The following is a 21,378-nucleotide window of genomic DNA, read 5'->3' on the forward strand; positions in this document are numbered from 1 at the left end:
CAGAACTGACACAGGACCAGTGTAGAGATGGCTGTCCTCCCGATGTCTCCACTTCCTCGCTGGCCAGTCCCTTTTCAGCCCCTGGGGTCTGGCTTATTTCCACCCCTCCTGCTGTGTCCATCCTGAAGCCCCTCCTGGAACTTCTCTGGAAACTTCTCTCAAGCAGTTCATAAACATTCTTCCTCTTGCAAAATCCCAGTGGCTGTGCTTCATCTTGTATTTCCTGGGCCTCTCTCAGTTCCAGGTAGTTAACAGTTCTTTTATTCTTGAGCTTTTCCCTCTTGGATGTTACCATTTTCTAGCTCTGTTTCCTCCTTCCAAACTGTGTTTCTCAAGGCTTAATATGTACACCTTATCTACTCTCTCTCCTCTCCGCAGGAGAGTTCATTCACAGATACAACCAGGTTTCCGAGCAGACAGTAACTTTAGTTACAATTTAATCAGCTTCATTTTGCAGACTTCATCTTTGACGTCTACATGGATGATTACCATTCATTCATTCATTTAACAAATATCATCAAGGGCTTCTGGGTACAAAGGATTGGTACGATGAGGTAGTATCAGTTTTCAAGTTGGCAGAGGTGACACAACATGCACAGAAATAGCCAACGTGCAAGGCTGAGTGTAAAAAGTGCTTGAAGATGGGAATAAACTCAGAAGCAGAACTATGGTGTTCGGGAGACAGATGGGCATGGTGGAAGGAGGGGGCAGGATGGATACACCAGGAGGGGCTTCATGGAAGAGGTGGTGTCCACACTGGCCCTTTCATCAGATCTGTCAGGGGACAGGATACCCTGGTGGAAGAGGAGGACCTGAACTGAACGAAGGCCTGGGGAAAGGAAGGTGCCATGTGGCTTCCTGGAAGCCCAGCTGACTCACCCCTGAGCACAGAGAAGCAGCTGAAGAGAAGGCTGGAAAGGCAGGCAGGATGGCAGGCTGGGCATTCCCTAGCAGGCAGCAGAGTGAGACACGGCTTCGGCGGGAGCGTTAGGGGAAAAGACAGGTATTTGAGAGTCCATTAGGAGATTGTTAACCAGCGTTACTTTGGTCTTACTCTAGAGCAAGTAAGGAAGGAGGGAACAGGATCTATACCAGAGACCCTGCCTAAGGCAGAAGCGAAAGCACTTGGTTGGTGCAGTTACAGACAAGATTAGGAAGAAGGAATTCGACAACAGTGCATCAAATGTTTACCACGTTCAAGGGGCTCTTCTCACTGCCGGGCCCACACAGGGAGCAAGCGGACAGGAGCTGGGGCCAGCCCTGCCAGAGGGGCAGATATGCTAGGTGTGGACTGTCCCTTTGTGGGCACCTTTTTGAGCTGGTCCAATCGTATTACTCTACTGTGGTAGCTAGTTCCCAAAGATGGCCCCAAACGATACTTACCCTCCCTATATACACGTGCTGCTCTTCACATGAAAAGGTAGAGCTATTTTCCCTCCCTTTGAATCTGGACTGGTTTTGACCAGAAGTGACATCCAGGGGCTTCCCACCCCAGGTTTCATGAGGCCTGGCAGCTCTCATTTCCTTCCTCTTGGAATACTCGCTCTTGGGATGCTTCCTCTCGGAGCTGAGCTGCCATGTTGGGAGAAGCCCAATCCACACACAGGCCAATGGAGGAGGAGAGCGCTGCTCTCATTAACAGCTCCAGCTGAGGGCCCAGCTGCCCACCATCTGGGGGAAGCGGCCTGGATGTCCCGTCCCAGTCAAGCCCTAGGTGATCCCAGCTGACACTACTCGGAACAGAAGAACCTCTCAGCTGAGCCTAATTAACTCACAGAATTGAGAGAATAAAACAACTATTGTTTTTAACCACTGTGATTTGTTATGCAGTAATTGATAACCAAGACAGCTACCCATCTGGCCACCTCTGTTTGACCCCAGGTAGGCTAGTACCCAACATGCCTCCAACTAGAGCCATGAAGAGAGACTCATTTCCTTTCTAGTGGCAAAGCCAGGAGATGTGAGGCCCAGGAGTTGCTTCCATCCTGCAAAGAAAGTCAGTACAAAATACGAAGTTGCATTTACAATAGCCAAGAAATGGAAGCAACCTAAGTGTCCATCAGTAGATGAATGGATAAAGAAGATGTGGTCCATATACACAATGGAATATTATTCCATCATAAGAAGAAAACAAATCCTACCATTTGCAACCACGTGGATGGAGCTAGAGGGTATTATGCTCAGTGAAATAAGCCAGGCGGAGAAAGACAAGTACCAAATGATTTCACTCATCTGTGGAGCATAAGAACAAAGAAAAAACTGAAGGAACAAAACAGCACCAGAGTCACAGAACCCAAGAATGGACTAACAGTTACCAAAGGGAAAAGGATTGGGGAAGATGGGTGGGAAGGGAGGGATAAGGTGGGAGAAAAAGAAAGGGGGCATTACGATTAGCATGTATAATGTTCGGGTGGGGGGCATGGGGAAGGCTGTACAGCACGGAGAGGACAGGTAGTGATTCTACAGCATCTTACTATGCTGATGGACAGTGACTGCAATGGGGTATGTGGGGGGGACTTGGTGATGGGGGAGTCTAGTAAACATAATGTTCCTCATGTAATTGTAGATTAATGATACCAAAAAAAAAGAGACGAAGTTGACAAGATCAGCAGCAATGCCGTCAGGGAGCCCTGGGCAAGTGTGAGATCCACCTGCCCAGCTCTCCTTCCGACTGCACCACACGGTTCCCTATTTATCCCACTAGACTGAATCGGGTTTCCATCACTTACAACCAATAAATCCTGAGTAAAACGTTAGCTCGGCATTTCTAAGAGAACTAAATGGACAACAAATATGACCACACCTGGCCTGAGGCCAACAATAAAGGACAGTTTTCATACCTATGAAGGAGGCTCTATGGTTGAAGGGAGGATATGAAGTACATAAAATGTAGGGATTTTTTTTTTTTACCCTCAGCTACACTGGGTTGGGTGAGGTAGGGTCTATTTTATTCTCATTCTTATCCCAGTGCCCAGAACAGGATCAAGCACAGAGGGACTTTTAAAATGTTTGTTGAAAGAACAAGACAACGAGATGCCACCTTCTGAGTTACCTCTCTCCGCTGCCCCTCCAGCTACTGGTCCCTTGGTTCACTGGGTGGGTCATGGCGTTGAGGGCTAATTAGCCTCCCTCAAGAGTGAAGGGTGCAGCTGTAAATGTTGGATGAACTCGATCTTCTCAGATAACAAGGAATTGTTTTGACTAAAATGCCCAGTTCTACGGTTGTTCCGAGAATTAAAGCTAAAATATGTCAAGTGCCCTGGCCCGTGGTACATACTCTATTACTGATAGCTGATGTTATTCTCAGTGGGGAGATAAATCTGGACCGTGGAATGTCACAAGGAACTTGAACTTCACCGAACTGTCACCTGCCTGTGTAAAATTGTCAATGATTTCCTTTGCTCTTGAAAATCCGAGGCTTTTATCAAGGCCCACAAGGCCCTGGGTGCTCAGCTCCTACCTCCCTCGCAGCCTCATTCATCCCTCCGGTCCTTTGTTCCCCCGACTCCCCTCTAAATTACTATTCTCTGGGAATGTGTGTGCAGGGATAGGGATGGAGCACTGTGTAGGGTGGGGAGGGGAAATAAAAGCACGGTAAGCCCCTTACTGCTACAGTGTTACTGACGTTGCTTTTTCTGTACTTGGAAAATTAGGAAGATGTACCTTTAAAAGTCATGGGGGGGGATATAGATGCTTCCTTTCTTAGAATATATTTCTCTTCTTCTCTAGAAATAACCCTAGAGAAGTTTAAAAGGTTCCTGATTGCAAATCACTAGGGAAGATGAAATACAATGAAACAGTCTAAATAGTAAGTCTAAAAACCAAGGGAAACTTCCCTTGGAAAAAGCAAATAACCAGAAGACAGGAAAATCTACAGACCTGGGTGATACCTTAATTGTAACCTCACAAAGACCCTGAGCCAGAATTATCGAGCTAAGCCACTCCTTGATTTCTGACTCACAGAAAGTGTAAGATAATATATTGTTTTAAACCAGTAGGCTTCAGGGTAATTTATTATGCAGCAATAAATAATACACATTATTTTAAAAGGATCAAAATCATGCAGAGTATATTCTCTGACCACAACAGAATTAAACTAGGTATTAATAACAAAATGATAACTGGAAAATTGTTAATTATTTGGAAATTAAATATTATCCTCCTAAATAGCTAGTAGATAAAGAGAAGAAATCACAAGGTAAATAAGAAAATATTTTGAACTGAACATTATTTAAAACACAACATAATCTGTGCTATATTATAATGCAGTCTTTAGAGAGAAAATCAGTTTTAAATGGCTTATTTTAGAAAAGAAAGGTCTCAGGTGAACAATCTAAGCATCCATGTTAAGAAACTAGAAGAGCTAGTTAAGCTCCAAATAAGTAAAGAATTAATAAAGATAAGGGTGGAAATCAATTTAAAAAACAGATTATCAATAAAGCTAAAATAGATAAATCTCTAGCTAGACTGATCAAGGGAAAGAATCAAAATTGCTTCTGTTCAACATTGTGCTGGAGTGCAATATGGCAAGAAAAAGAAATAAATGGCATTTGAAAGGCATTAAGGAAATACAAAGGCAAATGACAAACTGGGAGAAAATATTCACAATACTTATGTGTGAAAAAGGATCTAGATATAAAGGATCCATATGACTCATTAATAAGAAACATTTTGAAAGTGGGCAAAAAACCAACACTTTACAAAAAGATATAATGCTCATATGAAAAGATGGTCAAAATCTTTCGTCAACAGAAAAATGTAAATGTTTATCACAGTATCACTACATACCTACTAAACAGGCTAAAATTAGAAAAAGTGACAATACCAGTGGTGACTGGCATTTAAAGTCAATGAAACTCTCATATTATTGCTGGTGGGAGTGTAAAATGGCACAACCACTCTGGAAACTAGTTTGGTAGTTTCTTCTAAAGATACACACTTTCCACATGATCTAGTAATTCTACTCCTGAAAGAAATGTGAACAAAAATACATGAGAACACTTCTACACAAATGTTTATAACAGCTTTATTCATAATAGCTCCAAACTAGAAACAACCTGAATTCTGTAAACATGTGACTGGAAAAACAAGATGACACAGCAACAAAAAGGAATGAATTACTGGTACAGTAAGTAACATGGGTGAATCTCAGAAACATTAGATTAAGTGACAGAAGACAGACATAAAAGAGTACAAAGGCTATTCCACTTAACAAGAATATCTAAAACAGGCAAAAGCATTCTGTTGTAACAGAAATCTGGCCAGTGGCTGCCTGAGGTGGATGGTTGATAGGATGGGCATTGGCTGCAAAGAGATACCAGGGAAGTAGTCTGGAGTGATGAGAATTTTCTGTCTTGATTGTGGGGGAGGTAGCACAAGGGTATGTATTTGTAAAAACAAACCCAGGTTAATGGACACTTAAGGAGTACCTTTTATTTGTGGATGTATATAAAAATGATTTTTAAAAGAGCAACTATAGAGAACATGATTGTTAAATAATGAGTGATCAGTTACAAATATATTAAACTGTTAAAATTTAACTACAATGAGGTACCATTTTATGCTCATGTATTAAAAAGCCTGACGACATCAAGAATTGGTGAGGGCGTAGGCCAATGTGAGAATGTAAATTAGAACGTCCATCTTGGAAAATTGTTATTACCTAAAAAGTTGGTAATGTGCCTATTCTACCACCCAGCAATTGTGCTTCTAGATATAGCCCAAAGGGACTTCTGCACACATACAATATTCAGAGCAGCTTTGTTTGTAACAGTAAAAACTGGAAGCTAGTTTAAACATCCAACCTAAGGAGAACAGAAGAGTAAACTGTGGTATAATTAATTATGCATCAGAGTGTTACATGGCAGTGAGCCTGGTTGCATTACTACAATTATTGGTTGCATTACATATAAAATTAATGTCACCAATATTAAGCAATAAAAACAGCAAGTTACAGAAGAATATATACAGTATGTTCACTTTCTATAAACTTCAAAATCAAGCAAAACTAAATAATAAATACATGAAGTCAAGCTAAAAAAAACAAGCAAGACAAACTCAAAATTAAGGACAGTTTTCTCAGAGGGAGGGAGCTAGAATCAGAGGGGGCAAGTAGTGAATTTCAAAGTTATGTATTTTTCTTAAATTAAGTGGTGAATATATGAATCTTCAATTTATTAATCTCCAAACCACACATACTTTATATGCCCTTCTGGATGCAGATATATTTCATAATGAAACATTTAAATTAATTTTTAAAAGGAAAATATCACATTGGGCTAAACACTATTTCAACTACATGTCTCATACAAAGGACACATCTATCAGAAAGGCAAACAAAAAAAGACACAAACAGCAATGCTACTGTAAGATAAATTTGAACTCAGGGCAAAAAACAAAAATAGCTTAGAGCCTTATTTTATGCATAGATATTTATGTAATCCATGATGAAAATATTGTCACAAACCAAAATGACATAAAGAGCATAGCCTCAAAATATACAAATAGAAATAACAAATAGAACTTCATATAAGCATAATTTTTTGACATTTTTAAATTTCATACAGTTAAAATTAAATCTTTTGCACATACCTAAAGATTTAATTTTTATGAGTTTTGACAAATACCTAAGTTGTGTAACCACCACAATCAAGTTACAGAACCCTATCACCCTCAAAATGCACTCATGCTATCGCTTTGAGTCCTCACACCCCAGTCACTGGAAACTTCGATCTGTTCTCAATCCCTATAGTTTTGTCTTTACTAGAATATCACATAAATGGAATCGCCCATTGAAGGGCTTTTGGGTGGTTCCAGTTTGGGGGAATTATGAATAATGTTATAATAAACATTTGTGTACAGAATTTTGTGTAAGCGTATATTTTTATTCCTCTTGGATGAATACCCAGAGACATCTAGGTCATATGGTTTTTGTATGTTTACCTTTATAAGAAATAGTCCAACTTCTTTTCCAAAATGGTTGTACTATTTTGCATTTCCTAATAGTAATGGAGCAAACAAAGGTCTTGTTGCTTTGCATCCTTGCCAGCGTTTGGTATTTGAAGTATAATCTTAACATAGCACTATCAATCTGTGACAATTCAGACACTCCCAATCAAATATAAAATATAGAGACAGAGATTTGGACAATAGAATTAGAAAAAAAAAGATGGAATTAACAAATACTTCATGTCAGTATTTGTACATGATAGTGAAAACGCTTTCAAGGATCTGTTATGAAAATAGATCATATTCTCAGCCACAAAGAAAAATTTAATTCACTTCCCAATGCAGAAACTGTATGACAATGTAATAAATGTTGAAATAACAAAAGCTTAAAAATAATCATATAGAGGTTACAAAACACTTGACAAAATACTTACTGATTTGGGACCAAAGAGGAATTTTTAAAGACTGTGGAAAATGATGAACATAAGATCCCTATTCTGCTACAAACTCAGACTGAAATGGTTTCATTATTACAAAAAACAAATTTTCCTTATCCAGTTAGGAGGAAAAAAGGGAAAGAATTCCCAAGGAAAACAGTAATAAAAGATAACCAGGTATTCCGACTGTTTACTGTTCCCTCTCCCAGTAATCAAGCTCTTACAGGGCAGGGCCATATTCCTGTTATCCAGTAGTGAAAAGTGCATCTGGCTCACTGTGAGAACTCAATAGTTAGAAGCACGATTATTTTCCCCAAGTTAGGCTTCCTTTCCTTTGGGCTTCCAGAACAGACTGTGCATAGCTCTGTTTTAGCATTTATTAAGGCACTACAATTACATGAATTTTGCAGTTAACACCTGTCTCTTAAAAACATGCATTTTGTTTACCAATCTGAATGCGCCAAGCGATTGACATTATTCATCTAATCATTACAATTTTTTTTGATATTCCTATTTTCCTATTCTCCTGTTAGTCTCCGAAAGGTTACGTGATCAAGGTCAAAGAGCGAATTCATCATAAGGCCAGTATGTGGTTGCACCAGTGCACTTTTCAAACACAAGTTCTTTCTACGGTAACAGGTTAATTTGAATTCAAAAACAAGATTAGTTTGTCATCTTCATATCCTCATCTCCAAACCTTGCTCCCAGCATGGAATACCTCAAACAAGTTAGGCACTACTTGCGTTCCGTTGTTTGCAAAGTTTTCTTTTGACCGCTGTAGAAGCAGGAACTAATTACATGCGGAGATTGAGACGCAGAAAGAAACGCAGACGATCTTGAGGCACTGCGTAACTCTTTCTTTGATTCTCATCTCTATGGTTGACATGGGGATCACTCTATACTCTGGAGGACTCAGCGAGCGTGCCCAATCAGGAGGCCATTTTGCGGGCACGTGGATTGAAATATGACTTACTATTGGTTAGTAGTGGCGAAGCCCGCCCAACCACCCTGTCTGCTCCTTTAAGTAGAAGCCGGGAAGCCACCTCAGTCTTTCCGCGACTGTGAAGCTGGGCAGGTGAGGTGCTCGTCGTGTTGGTGGCTGATCGGGCCGGGGCTCCTGGGTGGCGTGTGGGGCGGGCAGCCAGCGGTGATGACATTCCAATCAAAGCACGTGTTAGACTGCTGATGCGGGTGATGCGAACTGGAGTCTGAGCCGGGCCGCCGCGTCGGCGGGGAGGGGACAGGCCTGCGGGTGCACAATCGCTCATTCTCCGTTCTCGTCGTTCTCGTCGTTGCAGCTGCCGGCCGCCCCGAGAATGTCGGATCTCACGTTCATCCCAGCCCTCCGGTCGACCCTCTCCTGCACCCTTTAATAAAATGGATTGATTCTAGCTCTGACTTAGGTGTTTTATTGTCGCAGAGCGCTGCCTTTGAGCCCCCGCTGCGCCTGCGCGTGGCGCCGGGGGTCAGGCTGCAGCGCCAGAGCACGTGCTTGCGCATAACTGGGGCCGCCTGCTTGCCGCGGGCCGCCCTTTTAATCGTGAGCTACACGTAGCACCAGGCCGCCAGGCCCCAGAAGTTACGCTGGGGTTTGCGGCGACTCAGCCCAGCCCTTGGAAGGCTGAGGTAGCCTAGGGAAGTCCCGATTGTATCCTGGTGGCCAATGAGACTTGAGGTTAAGCTAACCGCATCCTAGATGGGTCTGCTGGTGGGCAGAGGAGAATCATGCTATGGCCTTCGGTAGTTTTAAGGACGACGGTACGCTTGACAGGAACGGGCTTTGGTTTTAGGCTGCATGGATTTAATCTGGCTACGGTGTAGCTGCGATCTATTTACAAATACCCTTTAGAGACAACAGTTTATTTGGATCCTGTGCTAAGTGTGGGACTAAAGGCTTTGGGCAAATGTTTAAGCCTAAACAGCTCACAATGGGGTAGTTGGGAAGATGAATTAGATTTTTATGCATTTCAGGGCACAACAAAATAATCTGAAAGAATAATCCTAACCTAGGTTCTAGGCGAACAGTCTTGGGCTTTGGTGAAATACACATCAGTTCTGAGTACAAAGGTGCATGGGTTGAGGGCAAGAATGCCCAAGTGCGGGGTCAAACTGCTTTGGTGCTTAACTGGAGGAGACCCCCCAGTTAACAGGATTACTAGGCAATTGCAGGTGTAAGATGCAGCTCAGCAGGCCTGTCTCCCTCAGGTTTTTAAATTTGGGTTGAGGCTAATAGCACCTACAAAGGGTGTTGTGAGAACTACCTTGCAACCTTACAAGAGCACTGATGGGTAATCTGATCACCCAGGAAACAAACTACTGGTTGGCAATTTATGGCCCATGTGCCCAGTACCCGCTGTTCATTCTGTTACCTAAACAGGATTCAGTAGAAGTAACTTAAATGCTTATCTAGTATTTGACATTTATTGTGAAACAATGCAAACAATTGTAGATGCCCACATACTATTTGATTCAGTGCAGTAGGGTAGAGTTGTGTAATCTACACGGTAGTGCATCTAATTCTTTGCCTTTAGTTATTGCACAAAAATTATAAAACTGAACAAGATGTGGACTGACAGGTAAATCTGTACAAGATGAAAAATCAAGAGTGCACTGACTGGAATGATCAAATAATTTAAGTCAAATGTTTTAATGGTGCAATTAAAGTAAGGGTTCAAATACAATTTTTCAATATATTAATTTCTTTACAGGTATGTTCAGGCAAGGTGCTGTTTAAAAAATCACTATTAGCTTTGTCCACACATTACGTTATCAAAATTACCCAAGGTACCCAAGGTAATTTTGATGCTGAATTCAGCTTTAAACAAAGTTTGTATTTTAAGTGTACTCAAAGCAAATGATACAAAGCCCCCAAACTTGTAAACTAAATATTCTGACACAAATGCACAAAGTAAAGTTGGCAACAGTAAAGGAGGTCACATTAGTTTAAATATAGTGTTTGATGTTGAGCAAACTCAGTCCTCACTCTAACAATGATAGAGGGTAGTTCTCCATTTTGGCTATCAGAAAAGGAAATGGCCCACAAATTGCAAAGCATTTAGATGCCTATGTAAAGCTTCCAGAAACAGGGTGTGCCAAATGGAAAGATAGTAGCTCTGGCTTTCTGGGCCCACCCCAGTGCAGTCATGTGCAGTGTTTGACATTTTCATGTATGCTCATGTTTCAGGAAAACATTTGGGATTAGAAACCAGGTGACTGATTGTACCTCATTGATAAAAGGCTTGGGATGGTTTGATCTCATGGCTTTGCCTAATGTTCACATTAATCCCACTGTCCTCACCCCAGCTGATAGTGTGTGAGTGTTCTATGGCTACTTGCTTCCAAAAGCACAATTTAATATGAAAAAAAGTAAGTTGCTATGCGTGTATCTTTATCACCAATGAAATGGTTCCACAATTCCACTCCCCACCCTCTTAAGCATGTTACTGAATTGACATTCTCTGGGAGTGGAGGGCTGCATCACACACAAACTAGAAGTGAGAAAACATTCCATTGTGCCCTGACTGGCTGAGGAAAAGCTGTGGAGGAGTCATGGAGGCAAAGGGAAGCCTTCCAGTTGTATGGCCACATTCTTGTGCTCTTCTGCCACAGAAACTGGTAGATGCCAAAAAGCCAGGGTGTGAGTCACCTATAACCTCTGAATCTGTGATGATTCTCCCAGTCAACTTTGCTGAGTCAAAGCTTTGCAGCAGGCAATCCAGACACCAGACGCTGGATGCGTGGAATGACTGACACCTCACAGTGGAATGGGCACCGGCAGGCAGAGGGCGAAAGCTGTGGCACAGTGCTACAGCAGATGGCAGCCAGGAGCCCCACACGTTGAGCCAGGTCTCATAATACTGGGAACGTCAGATCTTCACCCATCAGAGCTGATCAGCAGCCTCCACTAGTGGGTCTTTGAGGAGGCAGGAGGTGGAGCGAGGGTCCATGGCCGAGTGCATTATAGGGATATAAACATCATCCATGTTTGGCATGACAAAAACTTTCTGCAGAAAGAAATTAAGGAGCAGCTGTGTGGGAGAATGCTTTGTTTGCTCAGGCTGTTGCACTATTCTGGTGATAATTTTAGGCTTTATACAATATTTAAAGTATGTACGAGACAACTTTTTCTATATGTTCCACACTTATTCCTCTACCATATTTAGAAGGAGTTGGGGATTCATACTGCTGCATTAACACAGAACCCAGCAAGTCAGTTCAAAGGCAGAAGCAGACTGATTTCCTATACATAAAATGACTCATGAATTGATAAATGACATTTTAAGAGAACTGACTTAAGCTGCTCATAGTATTTCCAAATTACTATGTACAGAACATGTATTCCAAGTGAATCTATCCTTTTAAGTCCTAGCAACAAAATGTAAGCTAATTTTTTTCAAACCAGACAAAGCTATATACAAAAGAAATCCTACTAGACTGAACACCTGAAGGATCATCAGTGATTGATAGCGATAGCGCTTTGCCTATCCTGTTTATAACCTCAGTTTATATTAAGTGAATTTTGGCAAAGCAGGTAGCTATGGGGGTGCAGCAATTACCCTTCAATTTCCAACTTGTCTCAAAAATACCAGGGACCAGTCTCCGCCCCTCATCCCTTCTTTCGCTCACTGCACACTAACACCCCTAAAAGAGATGACCCACTTAAATTCCTAATGTAGGATCTAGGGAAAAGGAAAAAAAAAACTGAAGGTACGAGGTTGTCTTTTTCCTCTAGGTTCAAAGAACTCCATGTAGTAATATTAAGCTTCTCAGAAATTGGTTTTCAGTTACAGGTAATCTATAGCTTTTAAATAATAATACAATTGTTTAAAAGTAATACCTGAAAATAAGCTACTGCAAAAATAAAATGGGTCCTCTTCAGAAGGTGAAATTAATTACCAAGTAAACAAACTACTAATTCATAAAACCTTGAAAGACGACTGTGCCTCAAATACTGGTAAGACTGTGACAAAAATGGCTCATCCCAGGGCTCCACTGCTATTACCTTTGGTGGCAAAATGCAGAAGAAAGGCTTGCAGAATGAGCTCTGGCTTAGCAAACCCACCTTTGGAGGGTCCTCTGAACTACTTAATAGGGTTCTGTGGTAAGTTGCAGGGTTTTTGAAACAATATCTACAATTTTAACCTGTCTGATCACATGTGTACTTCCCTGGGATGAGAGCCTATAGTTTCATCAGTCTCAAAAGAGGATCCTGACCCAGCCGAAGCCTGGAAGCTGGGTCCCACCCAGGGCTTTAGACACGGCGGAACACCAGGGGACACTGCAGGTTTACCTGAAACTCTTGCTCCAGTTTCTTCTCTATCCAGTCTGTCACATGAACTAAAGTCACCTCTCTCTCTCCAAGTTTTGGCCGCGCTTTCAGCTCTACATATGGCGGCTTCCGGAAACCATACCTTTTTGAAGAAGACAAGTAAGAAACCACCACATTTAGAAGCAAAGAAAGGAAGTGGATGGGTACCAACGGCAAATGTTCCTCATTTACACAGGGCTTATAACTACTTAGATGTTGTCTTGGTCAGAAATCCCCTCAAAATACTTCAACCCTGTAGGTATGCGCGGTGAGCTCCCAGTGTCCCTGGCCGTGTGGAGGGCTGCGATGACCTGAGGGCAGCTCTGACACACTGGGAAAGCCAGCGAGTGCTGCTGGAAAAGTCTGCGACCCGGGCATTGTTTTCTGGTTCTTGTTCCTAAAATGGCAAGGACCCTTTTTGTTTCTATTTTAATAAGAGTAGTGGACATGCCTTGTAATCCCCAAGTATACAAGTGTACAGAGCAGAAACGGAAAGACACTGCCTCTCCCTGATTGTCACCCCCAAGACAGGACCTGAGAGAAGCGGAGTCAATTCTCCCCAGACTCCTGATATGCATACGTAAATACAAAACGTTCTATAACCCGCGTTTTCATTCCACACTCCACACCAGGCTTGTTATGGCTTCCCAGTGGAGCAGACTGCCACTCAGAACTGCTGGTAAAGTAGCCAGACGAGAGACTGCGCTATCAAGCTACATAAAAACTTCATCTGCATGGACCGATGTTTTAAAAAATAAAAATGTCAAGTTGCTATAAATGTTTTTAAACACTCTCAATATCTATCCTTATATCTTTATTGATCAATAGGAAATAGTTCTGCATTTGAGCACGTACTGGGTAGCACTATCCTAGAGGCCTTTAATTTTATCTTCCACTGTAAAGAAAGAAATGTCATCAACACTGACTACTAAAAAAATTTTTTTTGTTAGGATTTGAAGACTGTAAAGTATTAGCAATAGTTATTTCTAGATGCTTTTTTTCTTGTTTTCCCCAATCTTATTCTTTTTCACCATGAAAATGTTACCTTAAAAATAAAATCTATAAGATATTAAGTTTTTACTGGGAAACACCACTATCATCATCAAATCATTAGTTAATCCAAAACTTGTTTTCTGATCTTTCCCACAAACCCTTCTGAACACCGAGGATGGGTATCAGCATGTTGGTTTCACTCTAGGACAGACAGAACAGAGCTATCTTTTTCATATGAGTGTGGTTGATGGTACAGTGAGGTCTCTTACACAACCTCTGTATATGCTTACATACACTTTATAAGACTTGGAATGCCGATCTGAAGTGATTTTCTTCTGCTGGACGGATGAACAATTTACTGCAATGATTTTCCATCCTGGCTCAGTCTCCCAAGCCCTGAATCCTGGGGGCCAGGCTGGGCATATCTTTATTTTTATCAGGTCCCCAGGTGACTGGGATGTGCAGGGGGGCTTGAGACCCATTGGCCATTCAATGAGAACGCTCTGGCTAGACCTCCTACCACAGTTAGCAACACCCAAGCTCCTGCCTCCAGAACATCCAGCAGGAGGTCTCCCCTAAGCACGTGGGCCTCTGCCCAATGCGTGACCCGCAGCTGGAAGGTGGGGGTAGAGCAGTGCCTATCTCCACAGGCTGCGGTGAGGACCCTCCAGGTGAAGCAGTTATGCCCCAGGCTGGGCGGAGAAGAACTCTACAAACAGCAGCTTTCCTACTGGTGGACACAATGGGCTTTGGAGAGGAGGAAGACCAAGAATACAGAGAGCTCATCCTTTAAACTTCACTTCCTGACCTTAGCTCTTCCTGATGCATGTGAATTAACATTTAAATGTGAATTAATCATTCACAGAAGAAAGCAGAATTGGATTTACAACTAACATTAAGATTCCATGAAGAACGTCTGAAAGGTGCTTATGCCCAGGAGAAGGTCCTTTCCATAATGAGAAGGGCGAGCAGACTGGAATTTTTATGGGGACCCACTTGCCATCCCTGAGAGCCCCCGTACGTACCATATTCGGTCAGTCGGGGGTGGTGGGATGTTCACCGCCAAGGTTCCTCTACATTCTTGTACTTCTACAGTTAGCAGCAGGGGTGTATTGGAGACTTCTTCAATCTTCTTTTTAATGAACTCTGTTTCCGTTGCTTTCTGGAAATATTTTGACTTGGTAATTTTATCAACAAACCTCATAATCTTACTTGTTCGGTGACCTCCAACATACCTATAAATGAGGGACACAAACAGGTGTTCGTATAAACTTTGCTCCTTCACAAACAAAACCTTTGTGGCTTTTCGTTCACCTTACTTTAGACCCGAGGTTCTCAACCACAGCACTGCTGACCTTCTGGACTGGGTGACTCCTGTCCTGTGCATTGCACAATGTTTGGCAGCACTCCTGGCCTCAACCTACTGTATGGCCACAGCACGCTGCCCTGACATTGCTAATGTCCCTCGGTGGCTAGATGAGAACAACTGCTTTACAGGAGGGGTAGACACCAGACAGAACCCAAGTCTTGGCAATGGAGAGATAGACAAACCTCTCACAGTGCAGAGAAGGCATCTCATTGTCCTCCTTAACACCTCTCAAAAACTGAATATAAATTTACTGTCTTCTTAGCAAAATCTCACCATCTCTTTACAGCAAATAAGAAATCATGCTGCATCGACAGGGACACAAAACAGTAATTAAATGACTGCCTTTTAGGTGACAGCATACTAACTCTAAGTGGCAACTACTTTTCACAGGTCTTAGGAACTTGTAAAGAAAAATGTTACACTGAGTGGGCATGCTAAGAAAGCAAGGTTTTTTATCAGGTCGTACCTCCCATAAGACAGCCCTAAGAAGAGAGGTTATTTGCCTTTTACAATCCTGCAGAGCTCCAGTGTCAGGAGCAGTAAGTGTGCATGTAGGGAAAAGCAACCGTTCTTAAGGTCAAGACAGTAAATTTTAAATAATGCACACAAACTTTAGTATGAACTCCTCAGACACCTAGGTTCTCTCCTCATCTTCTGTAGTAGTTCAGAAGTGAATAGGATTGTATTTTCTTACAAATGTTTCAGAATCACCTGCTTTCTTTATAATCTTAGTTTCTTCAACTCAGTTTAAATAATTAAAAGATCCTTACAGAGAGGCTGACTAAACACTCTGGTCATTCCACAGCCTAAGTAACAGACAAAGGGAGACCAGAAAAATGAACCTCATGACCCAAAAGATCAGCTAAGCGACCCACATTTTCAAAATTCACCAAAGAAACCACCTGAATGTTCAGCTTTACAGGAACTAGTGCGGCAACGGAAGCAAAGTAAGGGGAGTAGTGCTCCCACTGAGCACCAGGGGGCGGTGGTGTACAACCTGTGCTCCTTCGGGTTAGCAGGCCCTTCAACGCTCCACAAGGCCCTACCTAGAAAGCCACTGTGGTCAGAACCCTCTTAATTAAGGGCAGCTACATGGGTCTTTTTGTTTTGGGACCTAGAATTTTAAGCCACTGACTTGGTTCTTAATGCAAAAACTATTTGCTTGACCTGAAGGAGGAAGAAAGATCATGGGGGGAGAGGGGACAAAAGCTCGCTCCCAACCTGCCCTGACCGGCACCTGAGACCCCAGGTGGCTCCACGCACCCTTCAGCCCCTGGGAGAAGTGGTTTGTCTCCTGTGCTGGGCTCTGGCGCGTCGTCTTCGTCGGAGGAGCCAGCGCTGGAGGATTCCTCATCACTGTCAGCCAGACAGTATGCCCTGGGCCTGCAACTGAACAGGGCAGAGTCAGCACCGCAGCCTGCCCATCAGGCTCTGCCCAGAGAGAAAACACACGCTCCACCACCACGGCTACACACGCCATCATCCTCCCCAACCCACCCGGCCGAGAAGAGGCCCAACCCAGGAGTCCCGAGATTGGCTGGTTACCCAGGAGATCCTTCAGTGCCAAGTCCCCTGGCAGGAGAGGGGCACAGAGGACTTGGGACAGGGAAGTTCGATTTTGCGCATGCGTAAGGACAGGTGGTGAGAGTGTGCTGTGATTCACACAAAATGCAGTGATTCCACCAACTGGGCAGCAGTAGCCAGGAGGGAGGGTGAATGGCAAGAATGAGGGTTGCAAAGGTGAAGTGACAGCTTATGCTGGTGACATGACCACCTCTCATCGATGATGGGGATGTTTAGGCAAGTCCCTGACTAGTGGAGTTCAGCAACTGTGATGCTTTCTGGCCTTGTTACCTCTAAATTAGTTGTGACCCATGACTCCTTCCTAGTGAGATTGTGTATTTTACCCCACACCTGCCCCAGCTCCCGAAGGTCACAGAAAAAGCCAACAGTCACAAGGTACAAATCTCAAGGGACTCTAGGAAGCACCCGACATGAGAACCCAGGACCTTCCCTGGAAAAGCACACATTTAAAAACCACTACTAAAATCAAGTAACAAAAAGCCTCATCAGAAAGCAGTGTCCCTCATTAATCTTTCCAAGTCAGAAATTCGGTTTCCAGACGCACGAAGGTTGCTGGATCACCAGCATGGTGAGTGATCAAGGTCCCCTCTGAGGGCCCTGGGGGGGTCCTGGCTGAGTTTCAGCCCCACAAAGAACAGCTCCCCCTGGATGGTGGCTTTGCTTCAGGAAGGCAGATGAGCAGGGCCCATCTCCAAGGCTCAAAGACTTAATTGGGATGAAATAAACAAGGGACAGAATGGTCTCTGAACACTATTAAGCAACCAAATGGTTACTAAGCAGAGGCTGGGTCTTGCCTTTTTGAAAAGGACAGAATGACTGGGATCGGGGAGGGCAGTGGAGCTGAGGGCCTAGCTCCCTTGCAGGCGCAATCCCCTAGGGCTTCCTCTGATGCTGTCCTTGGGCCAGCAGAAGCCCAAAGTGGTAGGCATGTCCTGGCCAAGGAGGGCCAAGGGCACCGACGGCAGAGCTCGCACACCAGTCAGCATTCAGAAGGGGAGACTGAGATCTCTGCCCCTGAAGCAGGAGCCCAGCTGGAAGAGGACCTCGTGAGCATCCTCCCTGGCAGGACACCCAGATCCTCCTCAGCCTGGGTGCTGAAGCATTACAGCCACTCCAGGCAACAGGCTTGAGTAGTGTTCAGGGGAAACTCCCTCGGCAGAAACAAAAGCCTCTTGTCCCTGGCCATGGTGACAGTACCCAACTAACTATTTCTTCCTCCATTGGAGGCCTGGCTAGTCCAGGAAATGCTTATGTGTCTTCTTTGGCCATGAAGCTACTTCAGAACTTTCCAGTTAGGCAGCCTTCATAGAGATCTTTTACATAAAATGCACATAGCAAAATATGATTCCTAAAAAAGCCTAAATAGGGTCTTGGGATGAGTAAAGTCAGGGAGACAAATCCCCACAGATGATACAACCATCTCAGAAACCTATCTCACCTCTATCAGTATAACAACTTTGCTCCCTGACTCTCACACCTGGTGCTGCCAGGTAAGGAACCTGTGTCCTTACAGCACAAACAGCTGCCTTATGATCTGTGACCACAGTGAAACCCGCTGAGCCACCATCCCCTCCTGTTCCCACCAGTATCTGTCATCTGGCAGCCTCCAGACCTGGGACAGAAGATGCCAAAGGCTGAGCACTGCAGTGAGCTCCCAGGTTCCCAAAGTAATTCCGCAGGACAGAGAAGAGGACAAATTTTGTGGGTTGAAGTTAATAATTTACACAATGCTGTATCAGTTATAGTAGATCAGATAACATGAAATTCTGATTTTTGACCAAATGGTACCTCTACCTCTGCATGGGGAGCTATATTATGTGGTACACAATACTTAATAATTAAAGGGGCAATTAAATGTTTGACTGAGATACTCAGTTTTATAACTGAACATGCATTTTATGATCTCATGATGTCAGCAGGAACTTAGGAGAAAGACACAGTGCACATTCTTATATATGTGCTAGAACATAACAAGCCTAATTTTTTAAAACACACCTTAGAATTCCAGATGAGTATGACATCCTTTCAAAGAGCCACCTTAAGAGGCTTATTCTAATTTTGCTGTCTCTGCTGAAAATCTTTTTGGAAATGTGCTTGGAGTCAGACACATAAGAAAAAGTGAATGATTTTATTCCTGATACTCTGTCTCAGACCAAACATTTTATTTCTTGATCTCATCATCACCTTTGCCTCTGAATGACATCTAGCAATTTTTCAAAGATCCAATCTGCCCACAAAGCAGGATAATGTGTCATTCGGGATAGTTAAAAGAATGTCAAACTCCAGAGGCAATTCTAAAAAGCAGCTCCAAAAGCTGCTGTAAGGAGGCACAATCAGATTAAATGGCCCAGTGAGGGCACTGCCTTGAGGGGGTCCATCCTCATGAGAATGTATTCATTTTTTCACTTCAGAGAAATCAGTTCCGGACATCCACCACAGACACGCATGTGTGTACACCCACAGAGCCAGACGGTCAGTGTGGGCTGCGAGCTCTCGGCTCCCAGAAAATCAGGGGCCTTAGGGTGGGGTGGTAGTGCTGGTATGGGGTACACTGTGGCCTGGGGACCCAATACGGAGGTCGGAGGGGGCCTCCACACAGGACTCGGACCCTGGGCCCAGGTTGCAGAGGCAGAGCATTAAGAGGCCAAGTGCCTTACAGGACAGGACCCACTCCAGTGCCACTGTCCACTGAAAGAGCAGGCCACATGCAGAACATTTCCCTTATTGACTGACTGTTCCTTTTGAGGTAAATTCCTGAACTTGGGGGCATGAACGGAGGGCCTGGGTTGGGGGCAGGAATGCCGCTGGCCAACCTCAGACATGCTGCTCTTTGGGGAGGTTTACTATTAAGGAAAACATCACTTCTGAAGGTCACACACTCAGTAAGAGATACCATGGATACTGACATCTGTCACTCTGGTATTTAGCCTCACAGTGATTCCATATCCTCATGACTGAGGAAGTGAAGAAGTGGATTCTGCAATCAGTCCTGGGATTGGTTCTTAGCTGTGGATGGGCTTTTAGAGGCTCTTGATGCTCCCAGACATTGTGAGCCAAACGGCGTATGTGTAGACAATCTGAAAGTACTTCACTTAGGAGGAAAAGGCCTAGAAAAATGGACCCATAACCTCTTTTTCTTTTGCATAAAGTACCCCTTTGGGAATCTGAGAGCTCTGGATCCTTCTCCCAGAAAATGCCTACACATACAACGCTTGGCTCACAATGTCTGGGAGCAGAGAGCCTCTAAAAGCCCATCCACAGCTAAGAACCTAATCCCAGGACTGATTGTAGAATCCACTTCTTCACTTCCTCCTAAGTGAAGTACTTTTGGATTGGATTGCACTTTTCTTTGCTTTTAAAATTAAATGACAGCCAATCACATATCAACATACAAGTTACTACCCTCATAGGAAGAAGCAAAACATCAGATTTACTAGGGAAAATATGGAACTTCAGAGGCATATGACATTAAATATAATGCCATCCTATTTCTAAAGGAGAGCATTTTTTCAGTCCAGAGAAGCACTGCTTGCTCAGAAACCTGTCTATCCTCTGATCAGCCAGAATGTATGAACTTGAAATTGTACCAAGAGGGCCACATGAGTAACATGAATGTGGAATGCCCAAGTGGCAAGGACCTCAGAGACCTGGCCATCTGGGACCCGACCTCTTTGCCATGGAGTCCCAGCAGCTCTGTGCTGTTTCCAGAAAGGGCTCCTCGCACAAAGGCTTTTGACTGACGTTTGCTCTGTCATGCCCCCATTTAGTTAGATCTGCTTTTCAAGACTGCTCTGCCTAAGGCTTGGTTTTAGAGGCTGGACTGATGATGCTCAGCTGGTGGGGGCCTCCGGCAGTAAGAAGCTGAGTCTCACTAGACAGCTAGATCAGGACCCCAGCAGTTCCAATCAGGGAAGCTGGTAAGACTTTCACTGCCAGGAAAGCATCTTAAATACTCCTGGGTCTACAAACTGAGCCTTTGTGTCTAGGAACATGATGGGAGAACAAGCTTCCGAGTGGCATCACATGGAACCAGACAAGGTATGAAATGCTATCTACATGGAGAGTTGATAAATACCACTCACCAGAAAATACAATCCACAGATTGTCGAATCCAAACACATTTTAACAAATAGCAGAAAAATGAAAGGAAAATAGCACAGATACAGGTTAGATTGCATACAGCAGGTGAAATTCTCCAATTATTAAAATAGGAACATTTCATTAAGTAACCTGGATAAATCAGAATAATCTAAGTAAAAGAACATTCTTAAATGTATAACCCTACTCTCCCCCCATCTGCTATCACAAGCTTTAGATCATAACTAAGCAAAAGTCTAAGAGTCTGTGTTTTATATTTAGGTCCTGAGAAGGTGCTCCTTGTGGAGTTTTCCTGTTATCACACTGTTAACTCCATGCAAAGGGGCTAAGATGTGAGAAGCAGACTCCAGTCAGCATTTTTAGTTTAGTAAAAACAAGAATAAACTTAAAGCTGTAGTCACGAACTGTCATTTTTAAGGTGTGTGGGAATGTGAAAGTTCCAGTTTATATCCATTCTAGGCATCTAAGGAAAAAAAAAAAATTCAAGCTTCATTATCTCACAAATCTGGAATATTTACTAAATCAGACAAACTCTGGACAGTAGATGCAGTATCTTCTACAAAGAGAGGAATTTACTAAGCAAATCAATATTGTATTATTTAGGGAAAATGTATCTCAAGACACTTGACTGCAATATCCAT

The 21,378-nt window shown here is 43.3% G+C and overlaps 1 protein-coding gene and 2 non-coding genes across 7 annotated transcripts in view; 2 read left to right on the plus strand and 1 right to left on the minus strand.

Annotated features, from left to right (window-relative positions):
* The first annotated feature begins 8,529 nt into the window (after nt 1–8,529).
* On the plus strand, nt 8,530–8,599 carry LOC118968193 (small nucleolar RNA SNORD104). The gene has a single exon (XR_005055722.1). It is a non-coding gene; the product is annotated as a small nucleolar RNA SNORD104 (small nucleolar RNA).
* Nucleotides 8,600–8,806: 207 nt separating this feature from the next.
* On the plus strand, nt 8,807–8,938 carry LOC118968196 (small nucleolar RNA SNORA76). Its single transcript, XR_005055725.1, has one exon. It is a non-coding gene; the product is annotated as a small nucleolar RNA SNORA76 (small nucleolar RNA).
* Nucleotides 8,939–10,013: 1,075 nt separating this feature from the next.
* Nucleotides 10,014–21,378, minus strand: part of TEX2 (testis expressed 2) — a 91,835-nt gene continuing 80,470 nt past the window's right edge. For 2 of the 5 annotated variants that reach the window (XM_073235778.1, XM_073235776.1), the window contains 2 exons: nt 16,293–16,444; nt 14,872–14,921 (listed from right to left, as the gene is read on the minus strand). In XM_073235778.1, coding sequence (XP_073091879.1) covers nt 14,895–14,921; nt 16,293–16,444 — 179 coding nt within the window. In that variant the 3' untranslated portion in view covers nt 14,872–14,894. Of the gene's footprint in view, nt 11,390–12,675; nt 12,797–14,711; nt 14,922–16,292; nt 16,445–21,378 lie in introns of those variants that run through there. The other 3 variants (XM_036996875.2, XM_036996874.2, XM_073235779.1) reach the window with 3 other exon arrangements.

Source organism: Manis javanica, chromosome 4, assembly GCF_040802235.1.
Source record: "Manis javanica isolate MJ-LG chromosome 4, MJ_LKY, whole genome shotgun sequence".
NCBI lineage: Eukaryota > Metazoa > Chordata > Mammalia > Pholidota > Manidae > Manis > Manis javanica.